Source organism: Scomber scombrus, chromosome 3 (assembly GCF_963691925.1).
Source record: "Scomber scombrus chromosome 3, fScoSco1.1, whole genome shotgun sequence".
Taxonomy (NCBI): Eukaryota; Metazoa; Chordata; class Actinopteri; order Scombriformes; family Scombridae; genus Scomber; species Scomber scombrus.
Window position 1 is genome coordinate 17,939,150 of NC_084972.1, and position 13,877 is coordinate 17,953,026.

At 40.7% G+C, this 13,877-nt stretch overlaps 1 protein-coding gene across 3 annotated transcripts; it reads right to left on the bottom strand.

The window, feature by feature from the left end:
• Nucleotides 1–542: 542 nt before the first annotated feature.
• Nucleotides 543–7,219, bottom strand: LOC133977545 (transcriptional regulator QRICH1-like). Of its 3 annotated transcripts, XM_062415734.1 has the most exons (12): nucleotides 6,838–7,219; nucleotides 5,891–6,150; nucleotides 5,717–5,791; nucleotides 4,186–4,275; nucleotides 3,054–4,082; nucleotides 2,471–2,630; nucleotides 2,043–2,197; nucleotides 1,843–1,957; nucleotides 1,658–1,766; nucleotides 1,393–1,544; nucleotides 1,206–1,296; nucleotides 543–748 (listed from the first exon to the last, which is right to left on the bottom strand). In XM_062415734.1, the coding sequence occupies exons 2-12, from the start codon at nucleotides 6,137–6,139 to the stop codon at nucleotides 559–561; spliced, it is 2,415 nt and encodes an 804-aa protein (XP_062271718.1). In that variant the 5' UTR covers nucleotides 6,140–6,150; nucleotides 6,838–7,219; the 3' UTR covers nucleotides 543–558. The 3 variants fall into 3 exon arrangements, with proteins under 3 accessions (XP_062271718.1, XP_062271717.1, XP_062271719.1); XM_062415733.1 differs by having other exon boundaries at nucleotides 5,891–7,219; XM_062415735.1 differs by having other exon boundaries at nucleotides 5,717–5,758; nucleotides 5,891–7,218.
• Between the last annotated feature and the right edge of the window lie 6,658 nt (nucleotides 7,220–13,877).

A 13,877-nucleotide genomic window follows, 5' to 3' on the forward strand; every position in this document is an offset into this window, starting at 1 on the left:
GTTAAACACACTCAGTGATCCACAAGCATAAATAATGACGTCATTTTTGAAAACAGGCACAAGTTCTTCAGCTTTGTACATATCAATACATGACTCGAAATGCAGTATACAAAAAAAGGAAAGAGCAGTGGTCCCTGTAACATTAAGATGTAATGTATCAGGTTTGGGACCGCAATGAGAAGTAAGACATGGTTAATGGTCTGTGAGGTTAAAGAGTGAATGGTTAAATATCCTCATATCATATTTATAAGACTGACTTAAGCCTCGCTTACTTTTCAGTTCAAAGGTTACAGAGGCAAGGGCTTAAAAAAAGGTAGTCAAGAAAGTTTCAACAGTTTATCCCATCAGCTGAAAACAGAAATTACAAGAGGAGAAAACTGCTTTGAATCTGGCTCGTGCACTCATGATGCACTCCTCAAAACAGAAATAATTGTGAGAAGTTCAATTCTTTTTTTTTTTTTTGAGATGTCCAGTGAGGTTTATAGAGTCAGGATGGGTACTGCATAGTCAGCAATCAGTGACTGGACAACTATCTCCCATGAGTCAGACCTCTCAAGCTTAGCTCATGTTCTCTGGACCGGCACCGATGATCTCCTGGATTTCTCGTACCACGATGATGCGTGCCAGCATCTGCTCCACTTGCTGACTCGTGAGGGGCTGAGAGGAGTACCACATCGGGCTGTTTGGTGCCACAACTGGCTCTGGAGTCATGTAGTATGCATCGTTACGTCCTTTAACGCTTTGAGGACTGGAAAAGGAAAAGTGAGTTAAGGTTTAGGGTACAGAGCTGCAATGATTAGCTAATTAATCAAAGAACAGAACATTAATCGCCATCTGTTTTGATAACTGATTAATAATTTTCAGTCATTTTAAAAAATAAGCAAATACACAAAAATCTCTGGCTCCAGCTTCTTACATGTGAATATTTTCTGGTTTCTTTAGTCTTTTATGACAGGAAACTGAATATCATTGAGTTATGGATGGTTGTAAAGACAAAACAAGACATTTGCAGACATCAGCATGGGCTTTGGAACACATTTCTCACCATTTTCTAACATTTTACTGACCAAAGGACTAACCCATTACTTGAGAACATGATTTAGATTAAATCAACAATGAAAATAATTGTTAGTTGTAGCTCTACAGTGTTACATCCTGAAAAATAACCCAGTTACAAAGAATTTGTTTGTGTAAGTGCCACTCACCATTTGAAGAGATAAAAATCATAAAGTTTAATGGGACATCGAAGAGGATTCTCTGGATCCTCAATCTGCTCTTCATACATGTCATCAGTTCCTGAAACAGAAGTCACACAACACGTTAGCCACAGTGATTTCAGCTGTCAAAGATTGCAATATAAAACTTCAACATAAACCTAACTATGTTGAGCACCTTTTTGTCCAGCATTGTGTGGACTTTGTCCTTTCAGAAGGCGGATGCTGGTTGCTTTGTCCTTGGCATTAGTTGGATTCTTCCTTGTGTGTCTTAAGACCTTAGAGAAAGCTACTTTCATGTGCTGTTCAGGTGTTATGAGACGGAAATACCTGCAATAAAGTTTTTGGTCTTTTTACCACAATTAAGATTTACATCTCAAATACATTTGTGTTGTTAAAGAGAATAAACTGAGCTAAGTTTGTGTTGAGAGGTGGGAACTCACTTAGTGTTGAAGTACATTAGAGTTGTGAGTAAGGTGCCTGGTGAATGGGCACCAAGCTGTTTACACTCCCACAGCATCTCCTCTGTCACATGACTTGGAATGATGTAACCTTAGGAGGGGAAACAGTAATTAAGTCCTACTAATAACAAGGAATAATACAACTTTAAATAGTGATTCTCTCTTACCTAAAGGATGGATACTGGGTTTCCAACCATCCAGGATTTTGTGTAAAGACTCACAGAAACGAGTGTAATACGGATCAGAGAAAATATCATCCACACGTCCATTTTCAGACAGATACTATATACAAAACAAGACAAAAAATCATTAGTAACTTCAGATAACATGGTACACCATCTTCATGTTTGAGCATAGGTGTACTAACCTTTTGTATACACAAGAAAACATAATACAGAACATCTGGAGAGAACTGTTCTTCCTCTGATCCTCGTGCCTCTTGGGTCATCAGGGAAAGACCCAAGTTTAGCTCAGCTACTGCACTGGACACCAAGTCTTCTTGAAAACGCAGAGGCTGACGACCTGGAGGCATCCACAGAGAGATGAGAAGGAGAGGCAGAGTTTTTTATTCTTGTTTAACAGGGTAGAGCGGCCTACATTACTCATGTCCTTGATCTTTATTTAGATGGAGGAAAAGCAGAGAAAGTTTTGATGCAAGTTTGCAAATCAAAAACCATCTCAGTTGGTTGTCAACGCTGCTTTAGACTAAATCTGGATACAATATTTTGATGACCATTTTGTTGTTTCATCTATTTGGAAACACAAATGTGTTCAAATGACTATAGGTTGACCTACGTCCTATGGGTGCAAGCTTGGTCTTTTCCTGCTTGCTTAGCTCTGTGTTTTTTCGCTTCACCCAGAGGCGCCAGACCTCCAAGCCCTCCTCTGGCTTCAGACAGACAGGAACCAGAATTTCCGAAGGTGGTTCTGCATGGGCCTCTGTCTCGTCATGACCCTGCACAAGACCAAGATGTAAACATTAAAGTTCATGCTTTCTAAGAAATAGGGTAGAAAGTAAAGTTTCAAGACCAGCCTGTGTGAAAAGGACCAGAAAAAAGGAAATTCGGAAATTTGAATGATAGAAGTTCATCATATTTCTTAAGTTTGAAACCCTATAAGCAAGTTTAAATTGGCAGATTTTGGGTACTGTTTCCCGCTGACCACCCACTAACTTTTAATGTCTTCAAAAAACCACACTGTTTGCGATACAAAACCATATTGTTCAAATCCACAATAATCAGAGTAGTACAAGACTATTTAACATAGATCTGCATTTTTATGCACTGAACTGCGGAAAAAAGGTACAGCACACAGGGCTAACCCAAGGTCTACAGTATGGCAGTAAAAACAGTATGAACAAAAGAGAGACTGATCTAACCTGCAGATGGAGCTGCTGCTGTCCATCTTCTCCTTGGCTCTGATGTTGATTTGGGTCCCATATGTGTACCGACTGTGTAGTGTTGTAGGTCCCATCTACAGTCTGCACTGCCACAGGGATGTGAATGTTCCCGTTCATGAACTGCGCTGGGAACAGTGTCTGTACTATTTCTTCCTGTGTCCCAGTCGAGACTGACTGCACATCTGCAGACCTTATTGAGGAACTGGGGGACTCTTTGTCCTTACCATTGGCGGTAGTAACTTGAACTGTGTTGTACGACTCCTGTGGTATGGCAATGTGAGTTACACCCTGCTGTTGTGGAGTTGAGTACACAGGAATGGTCCAGGTCTCTCCTGTGGGACCTGTGATTGTTCCTGTAGTGCTGTACAGTTGAGCACTGTCAACAGTGAGCAAATCTGGTCGTAGGGACACATAACTTTGCTGCTGCCCTTGAGGGATGGCTAGAACTGTGGCCACTTGCTGGCCCTGTGGAACGGCATAGGACACTGCTAGGGGAACATCCACCTTACGCTTCTTGGCCGGCTGGAGAACAGTTGAGACAGTACCGGACCTCCTGTCTACCTCCCTGGGAGAGTCCTGCTGGTGTGAGGGAGACATGGCCTCTATTGTCTGGATCTGTATCTGTTGGCCCCCTTGCAGCTGGATCTGCTGACCCCCTTGGAGCTGGATCTGCTGACCCCCTTGGAGCTGGATCTGCTGACCACTTTGTAGCTGAATCTGTTGGCCCCCTTGCAGCTGGATCTGCTGACCGCCTTGTAGCTGAATCTGTTGGCCCCCTTGTAGCTGAATATGCTGGCCACCTGGTAGCTGAATCTGTTGGCCACCTTGTAGCTGAATATGCTGACCACCTTGTAGCTGAATGTGTTGAATCTGTTGACCAGCCTCCAGTTGAATATGTTGGCCATCGGGCAGCTGGATCTGCTGCGTTCCTTGTAGTTGGATTTGTTGTCCACCTGACAACTGAATATGTTGTCCTCCAGCTACAGCTGCAACCAGCTGTGCCTGAATCTGTGAAATACAGACAACATGGTAACAAACAACAGTGATGCATCATACCAGTGCATGAATAGATGAACACAGTTCGGTATGGGTGACTGTTTAAATACTGTACCTGCTGTTGCTGCTCCTCGGTGAGCTCTCCCTGTGGGACAAGGTGAGCTGTGTGTATTCCCTGCAGGTCCTGCTGTTCCTGGATCTGAACCTGGAACAGAGGAGAGGCATTAAAAATAAACAGGCCTGTCAGCAATCATACCAAGAACTAATGTGACTTATTACCCATTTACAGATTGTGAATTACACTTATTATGAAATAAGTAATTAAACTCGGATTAAGATCAAAGTTATTTCAATTAATTAAATAATGACATTCTGATGAAGAGCTTTGCCAAAGAGTAATTTATTTTTAAATTCACAAACATTTTAAAAGTGCTCAATACAGATTAGCAGTGTAACAGAGAGACGGTGAATGATTGATCCCAGTTGAATATGTAGCCACTGCCAAGACTACTAACAACCTACAGAGCAAAAATGCTAACTGAGTGAATTAATGTTACTTATTGGACCCATAAAGCACACCACTTTAAAAGTAAAATTTGTAATATTCTAATTAATTTGTTATAAAAGATGATTTGTAACACCTTAAAATATTAATATTTAAATATTTCACTTGCACTATGATCATATTACAGCAGAATGGCAGCTATTCTATCAAACGCAACAATTAAATACTGATTAGAAGAATCTGCCTTTTTGGTTTTGAACTAAAATTATCATCAGTAAAATTATTTTTTTCAACAGCAAATTGATGAAACTGCTAGACCAAAACAATCTAACTCCAAATACAATTAACTTAAACTACTCGCCACACCACACTGCCTTTCCATTTGTTCATCTGTTTTCCTCTTGACAGTGAGTAATGACAGCATTTCTGGACCCTGACAGCTTCATCTGTCTTGTGCAGTTTAAACATAGTATGTCTTTGATAAAACTGATTAATGTGATCACATAAACACCAACCTTACTGACACCCAATTTTCTCTCTCTCACACACACAGACGCGCTCACACAGATATATTTATATAGTCTGTAATTGGACAATTCTTAAAAAGGTAAGTCTGGTGATGTTCTATAATTTTCTTTTCAACAACTCACCAAGAACAAACCAAAGTAAACAATAAATTGACTTAAAAAAGTAATTAAAATTAAAACACTGTTTATTTTGAGTTGTGGCTACATACACCACCCTACTGCATTAAATACTGCCAAGTGCACTAAGTGCATATTAATCTGCCACTGAAAATAGTCACCAGCAAATGTACTATTTACTGATGTCTGAGTGAGGGTTGTTTTTGGAAGCTACAGTGCCCAGCTGTTTTATTTGGCCTTTAAGAGAGAGAGAAAATTGTATATTTATAATTTTAAAGATAAACATCTTCATAGTAACATTTTTTTGGGAACTGAGTGCCACAGACAGGGTAGGTAAGTCAAAAAGTATTGAGAGACAAAACAGTTATTTTTTGTCTTTTCATGGGATTTATTGACAACAGGAAAAATGTATAATTTCCCCAGACTTGCTCTTCAAAAATACTTTTTGCATGGTGTGCTATTTGTGGTTAGGAATTAACACTGGCTTAAAAACCCACCTGCACTTGAAGCTGCTGGTCAGTGCCTTGATGGACAGAAAGCTGAGGAGAAATTTCAGCAGAGGTCACCTGTACCTGTCATAAAGCATGTGTATACATATATAAATGTGCGATATACTGCAAACTATTAATAATGTCTTTCAACCACCATAATAAAAAAGGATATGCTCTTACCGGGCAAGCTAACTCTAAGAGGGAGCCAGCCACCTCTGTGCTGTCCGTGTAGACACAGTTGGTGCCCTGCTGCTGGTACACCATGGCTGTGGTGGTGGTCGCCCCTCCCTGCTGGCTGAACTCCTGCAGCACCTCTGGGCCCTTGGCGAGGGACTCCAGGAACTCCTTCATCCTGTGCTGAGGCACAGTGCGGGCCTTCTGCCGCACATACTCATCAAACGACACCACACCACTATCCTGCTCATTCATTGTCACTTGACCTGGAAAGATTAAAACACAATTCCAAACACCTGAGAATCAAAACACTCCAAAACAGCGTAGATTGAAAACATTTCTGAAGAAGATGGGGCTCTGGCTAATATTTCCAGCTGCAGTTATAAGAGCACAATAATTAAATAATATGATTATAACATCTGATAGTAAAAAAAAAAAAAGACATTTGTGTGACATAACTTAGTAAGCACATAGGACAAAGTGCATTACTCGATTTTGGCTTCTAAGCTGCGTTTTAATCAACTTTTACTACTAAAGTTGCAGTCAAACACAGCTAACAGCTAGGCCTCGACTCAAACTTAAAAGTCACAGTTTAGTTTAAATGTAGGTTAAATAGAGACACAGTTCAAGGCACCAACAGTATGTTAACATGGCAATAAGAGCTGACTGTGGTAATAGTGTGTATGCTAGCTAGGCTAGTTGTTAGCATGTTAGCGAGGCTCCACTGTTTTGTTACAGCCTATGTGGCTAACTGCCGCCAACGTTTACTGTGTTTAATATCTTCGAGCAGAAATACGGTGTCTGCTGTAAATGATGTAAGTGAGAACCACGGTCTGCTTTAAGGGTAACAAACATTAAAGCAACAGTCCATTCATTGCGATAACACGGCGCTAGCTAATCGCTATGCTAACGTTAGCCAGCTAGCTCGTCGGCTCTGGATCCTGTCATGCTACCTTAAATAAAACGAAATCCTCTCCTTTCCGCCAAGGCACGGTGTTTAAAACAAAAAAAAAAAAGCCAATAAACGTTTAACAGCTACCACCGGCGTGCCATCCACCTCGCCACATAGTGCATGTGGCAGCAGAGTAATCCCGCAAACAATGCTGTGATTAGTTTGCAATAAAATGTAACAGCGGCAGCAGCGGCAACGAGCAGGCGAGGTCTCTGACGTCTGCTTATTTCAGGGGGAGATCCAGGCTGCCTCCGGAGTGAAACAAGTCCCCCAGCTGCAGCAAAGCACGGATTTATTCAACCAGCAGGATCCTAGGGGGTGATACTACAACAGGCACAGCGCGGCTACACATGCAACACCGTCCCTTGTGTTTATAAAGTGAAATATAAAATGACGGAAGTATAGGCCTCAGAAAACAACACTTCTCTGCCAGGCAATTGGCCTGCCGCGTCGTCATGTTATTAACAAGGTCCCCAATCCTAACAATCTGACCAAGACTGGTATTATACGTTGCCCTCCAAAACTGAAATCATTCAGACCGTGCAGCCCTGCAGGTGCACACAGTTCAATGTTTGGTATATTGTCAAAGCTGCCACCTTCACCAGGTTTCACAGTTTGTCTGTGCAGATGGGACACAGCAACATCACCCACATCTCTTAGGTGAATATAGGGTAATATGGAGATATACAGTATTATTTTTTAGCTCTTGTTTTCTTCATTTTATGGCACTGAAAAGTAGAGAAAGAGAATAATAGTGCTGAAAATGCTGTTTACAGTTCACACACACACACACACACACACACACACACACACACACACACACACACACACACACACACACACACACTTGCACTCCTTGCTTAGCTTATACATTTCTAAAGATTGTTGTGTTGATATTTTAAGTACATTGAGAAGTACATTACATTAAACTGGATTCAAATTCCTGCTATGCGTAAACATACTTGACTAATAAAGATGATTTTTACTCTAAAAATATGTAAATTAAAAATGTGCACCTATATCTACAAATATATGCAAAGCAGCTATTAGATAGACAGATGGATAGATAGTTAAATATTAAATATATGTAGATCTCAGAAAAGGGGTTTTCCCAAGAAGAATAAACTTAAATTTACCCTTCACTGTAAATTGTTTTTTGATTAATTTTGGCCTTATGATGATCTCTATAGGTTACAGGCTTTCTGTTGATATAAATGTTTGAAATGTGTTTAAAACTCTACAAAAAGCTTAAAAGTGACCGAAAAAAGATTAGACAATATAGCCAAATGTTTCTCTCTTACGTTTACCACGTCAATATACTTTTGACTCTTTGATTGTAGAAACCAAGTTCCAGGTTGAATCATTTTAAACTGATACATATACTTAATATAATTTGGAGCCATAAATGCTTAAAATGCTTTCCAAGACAGCTCTGGTGATGCCTAGTAAACATATGAATGCATGTGCCTTTAACAAAATGTAACTTCCCCAGTCTCCCTTAAAGAGCCAGGCATGTGCTGCTGAGTGCCTCCCCCTGTTCTCCCCACAACAAACTGCCTCTCACCCGTCTTAAGGTGGACCGAGACAGATGTACTGCGTGCATAGGCTATATCCTCTACACACTGGACAGGGAAGAGTTAATTCCCACACTCACTGCAGACTTGTGTTTCTGCAGGGGCTCTCTGGTTGAAATGGTTGTGGTGGTTATACAGCACATGTATGTTAATGTATATTTTTATGATGATGTTTTTAACTACATTCTATTGTGTCTTCTGTGGAAATAATGATAAAAAAGTGTCTCTACACATCAGCATATGCATAATATCTACTGTCCCTAGTGCCATGTCATGTTTGGTTCCTTGCACACAAGCCAGTAAATTGGCACAAAAGTCTTAGTCTATCTATACTTCTGTGCTCGTGTCTAGTTGGCGTTCAATATTGCTTCATGTGACTTTGTGCCACTGTAAGAATCTTAATGTAATCCTTTAGAGAGGGATTGACCTCAGCACAACTGTTGTAGACACTGGCTGCCGAGGCTTGTAGCCTTTTATTTAGAGTCAATTATTTATAAAAATGTTTATTTTTTACATCTTTACATCTACATCTGTCAAGATAATCCGTTGGAATGTATTCATGCAAACATATTTTCCACAATGTCCCCTGATATCTAGATCCTGCTTTTGATTTTGCAGGTGACATCATGATGGGAGGCTGCCAAGTAACCAGCCGGTGCAGTAATAGGAATAAGACGCCAGCTTGAAGGCTTGATGGCTGTGAGCATGTCTGTAAATACATTGTGGTCAGCCCTCACTGTGATGTTCTCTCGGGACCTCACCAGAGATCAGATGCAGCAAGAGATGCTATGCACAACGCACTAAAAGGAAGCACAAGGAATCACAGGTACATGTGAGTTATTTTGTTGTGTTGAGCATTTTTAAATCTTTCATTTATTCTTGGGGGAGATTGCTATGGTAATGGGACAATGTGGTTAGTGAACGTTTTAAAATCCACCACTGTGCCTTTTTACAAGTGACTTTTCTAAATATAACGTTAAACTAGTTGCATGTAGAGTTTTTTAAGACCAGTTTGTTTCACCCTGGTTTGTGACAAATAGCAAAATCTGAATTTATTTAACATTATATTTAGAAAAGTGACAGCAAATAGTTTGCTAGGGGAAAAAAAGTGTGATTAGCACATAATTGAACTGACATTTGTGACACTTTCTCATGGCTCTGAGCTACAATGTTTTTTCCAATCTGCGTTGTGTTTTTGCTAAGACAAAAACATCCACAGATGTTGTCAAAGTGTGTAAATCCATTGAATTACAGAGGGGAACTTCACTGGGCTTAATAGCATTGAAACGCAAGATTGATTATTTGGAAATCCATGTTCACCTCTAAATCTTTTACTGTCTTTTACAGCTATTGTATTTAAATTAGTGAACTTACAAATTCCACATCTCATTAAAACAGGACAACAGTCTCATTTGAAGGTGACTGGTGCGTTAATGCTTAACAGTAATCTGATAAGCCACTGTCAGATCAGTGAATGTGTTAGTGTTAATCAAAATGTTTTCAGTTAAATAAACACTCACTGAGCACTTTATTAAGAACACCTGTGCAGTCTAATGCAATCCAATACCATAAATTCTACATTTATGAATCATATGCATTTTCAGTTTTTGTTGACAATGTCAGAAAGGTGATCATTCTACTTTCTGTTTATTATTGAGGTTGTAGTGGGTGGTGGTGGTATACTGGAGGTTATTATATTTAAAAGTGCTCTTGGCCCACTCATATATGTTAATGGAGTGGAACAAAATATGTATGTCAACCCGCATGTAACATAAGTTGTTCCCCATGTCATACAGGCATTGAACACAGAATGACTGCATCAGAGAAAGTTTGTTATTTTATAAGATTTGCTCTCTGGTCTTATTTATTTATACAAATCAATATATCTGCTATTATTTTCTGTTCCCTGCTCATCTACACTATTGTAAGTGTGTTTTTTCATGCATAGTGCATGTACATTTACTGTACTTTGGGAGAAGTCAAAGACAAATTTCCAATAAAATCAATCAATTAATTAATCGATCAATCAATCAATCAATTAAACAATTTCTTCCTTTCTGCTTTGTTCTACAGGTTTGGGAATTCAACTTAGGTGTCAAAAAATGGGGCGTTCATCATTGCTCTTCATTACACTAACTGTGTGTCTCTCTTCACTATGGAGCCTTACTCAAACATCACAATCCCTGGACAGCTCTGATTCAATCCACATGACTCATAGCACAGGCAGCAGCAACAATACCATTGACAGCTTGTCCAGTGAAGCAATCCTTCGTTCAGAGAGCAGTGACTCTGTGGAGGGCAGTGGACGTAGTGTTGACCGTATGATATCACAGACAATCATCAATCGGACAGTTCTTACAAAAGAGTCTGAGCAAGCTGGCAACGAAAACCCTTCTGGGTTTGGACTCTCTTTTGCTACAGTGTTGGAACTTACTCTAGCACACTTAGGGGCTCATGACCAAGATACTGACAACGCTAATACTTCAAGCACAGGACAACACATAATAACTGAGGAACAGTTAAAAGAGAGTTATACAACCACAGTAAATGACGACATTGTGACTGGTGAGTGAACATGTGATTGTAGATTCAAGTCATACAGTATGTTATTGATCAGGTTCCTGATGAATTTTCTTGAAGCGGGACTGAAGATATGATCTTACTTGATTCCGGAGTTGGCAAAATCTAATGTAATATGAAAATGCTCTCCATTTGCTATGTATTGAAATAATGTTCACCAGTGAATTCGATTACATTCACAAAAATACTTTTCCTCTCTCTCTCGTAGGTGGGACCAGCCCTGACATCCCTGTCCATACCAAGGTGTTTACTTCCGTGACAAATCCATCGGGACCTGGAGGTCCCTGTGTGCTTGGTTTTACTCCTTGTGTTGTTCTTACAAACTTTAATGGCACCAACCTGCTCTGGGATGACATGAAGCGCACACTCGCATTTGCCTGGGAACTACACGTGTTTGGATCAGCTGGCCTGTTTATACTGATGGCAGTCCTAGCAGTTTTGGGAATGGCTGGTGCATCCACTCTACCTCATCCCATCTGTATTGCTCTGACACTTCTAAATGGTTTCTTAACCCTGAGTGCTACGCTGCGTGCTGGCCTCCTGCTACTGGATCCATACGGTACTCGTCAGATTCTGTCTCATGCTGCTCTGACAGCACTGCATAATGCTCCTTTGCTGCTCCTGCTATGGGCACAGGTAGCCCTCGTTCTGGTCACACTTAGAGGGTTGACATTATTACTTTTCCCACTGAAGCTGCAGCACCCATTGGTGGTTGCAGGGCTGGCTATATCACATTGCACTATTTTACTGATAGCAGACCTATTTTCTCCAATTTTGTCCCCTGCTGTCCCTTTGTTGCTACAGATGCTCTCACTCTCCTGGGGTCTCCCATTCTGCATGGGAGTCCTCTCCAAGTCTCTATCCCATCTACATCTGTCTCTGAGTTCATCTGTACCACATTGGGCTCCTTCACATAGGATAGAAAAGCGTGCAATGCGGGTAACGGCAGTGTGCGCCTTCTTTGGGGTTCTCTGCTGCAGCCTTCAAATGTATAGTGTCCTCTGGCTTCATGGGCTGCTGGGGAACTGGAGGCGCTTTGGCTGGGGCTGGTGGCTCAGTCAGTTTTGGGCGAGAATCCTTGAGTTAACTTGGGGTTTCTCTCTGGTTGTCCTGGGATCCTGGATTTTCTGGACATCCTCTAGGGGTCATTCAAGGGGTGATCATGGACAGGGCAGAGTTGAGGTGTCTAAAGGAGTGGAGGAGACAAGCTTGTGGGGTAGGGTACTAGTCAGCCTGCGGAGAGGGCCACTAAGAAAATCTGAAAAAAATTGGGGAGACCTGATGCCAAATAACTGGACAAAGTATAACCTGTCCAGATCAGGTATCAGCAAAAACATAATGTCTCCCTATGATGATCAACCCTCCATCATTACACCAGAGTGCAAGCCCGACCCTGTTAGCAGCTCTGACTCTCAGACTGCACTCATGTGGCAAAAAGTTGGTGAACGTGAATGTGTTCTTTCACTTATAGAATTTGACATGCGGCCCCTATCTCCTATCAACCTCAGGCGCAGCATTGACAATGCCCTCCATCATGGACAACTTTTAGCAGGAGGTCTGTTTACACCACCTCCTCCATCTTGGACTCACACTGTGGACCAAGACGTCACTAATGGAGAAACGTTCCCTCCACCTCATGTTGGCTATGGGTGGATGCTGGATACAGAATCTATCAATGCATCTCTGGACCATTTCCAAGCCAAGGAGCCAATCCAGTCACCCAATGTTACCACTGATCATAGTGACAATGCCGAATCTCCAACTAGTCAACATCAGGGGGAAGAATTTAATTCAACTTTGTCAACAGCGATGCCTCAGCATGACTGGTCTGATGATGACATCACAGACCTGTAAACTGTCCCTTATGTAGGAAGGCAGGCCACAAGTGATTTAGTCTACATGAACTTGCACAATCATGTTGTATAGTTCAACACTAGATCCTCTTGAGTCGTAGCCTGATAATCAGACTGAGCTGCCATTTCATTTAATTTCTTTTAAATTCCTAAACAAATCCTTGATGTGTCTAGGATATATTGTCTTCCTTGTGATTTGACTTTCACTGGATGTTCTGTAATGCATGTATTTTCATCTGTATGACTTCTAGCCCAACTTTATCCACAAGTAAAGTGTGTAGAAATGACGATTTTATGAAAGATGCAAACAACAAGAGTTTATTTCCAGTGAGCATTCACAATTAAAGTGTTTTACAGTGTTTTCTTCTATATTTTTGTTATTTGGGTAAGCAGGATAGAGCAATGGGTCCCCCCCGAGTCCAAACCTCTCACCTGTTTGCATCAGGTTAGTATCGAACACTGAAGTCATGTGTGCATGTGTTTTAATTATCGTTGGTTATGTGTAGATGCTCTATTTGCCGCTGTAATCCAACCGGATGTTTTCACTGAATGTATTATTTGTTAATAAAATGTATTTATATGAATGGTTTATAATCTTGATGATGGCCATGTGCAGACATTTTTCATTTGGGCATTTAAATTACTAGTTGAAGTTTTGTATTGCTATTTTATTTTAAAGAACTTGAGTTTTCAAAAGTTAGGAAGAAGTTAGGAAAAAAATATTCTAATTTCTGGGATTCAAAAGAGTGTTGGCATTAGTAAAAACAGAAAATCAGAAAGAGGAGGCGTAGTGGAGCTGAATGACCTCACGTTGCATAGAGTCTGGACTCATCAGCATTTGACCTCCACAACCAGGTGCTGTGATTGGCTGGTCAATTAAGTAGTATTCAACACTATATATGAGGAATACACACGGCAAAGTCTTGGCGACTGACCTTACACTACTGTAACAGAAACACCGGCTTAATTATCAGCGTTGTGATGCCTTGGAAAACGCATGTGTTGTATTTCGTACTGACAGTGACTCTAAAACT

Excerpts from the sequence above, each read along its gene's own strand:
- LOC133977545 (XM_062415734.1), bottom strand. The coding sequence starts at position 6,139 with ATGAATGAGCAGGATAGTGGTGTGGTGTCGTTTGATGAGTATGTGCGG. Across the intron at positions 1,297-1,392 it reads ACACAATGCTGGACAAAAAG|GAACTGATGACATGTATGAA; the intron begins GTGCTCAACATA and ends CTTCTGTTTCAG. Across the intron at positions 749-1,205 it reads GATTTTTATCTCTTCAAATG|TCCTCAAAGCGTTAAAGGAC; the intron begins GTGAGTGGCACT and ends TTCCTTTTCCAG.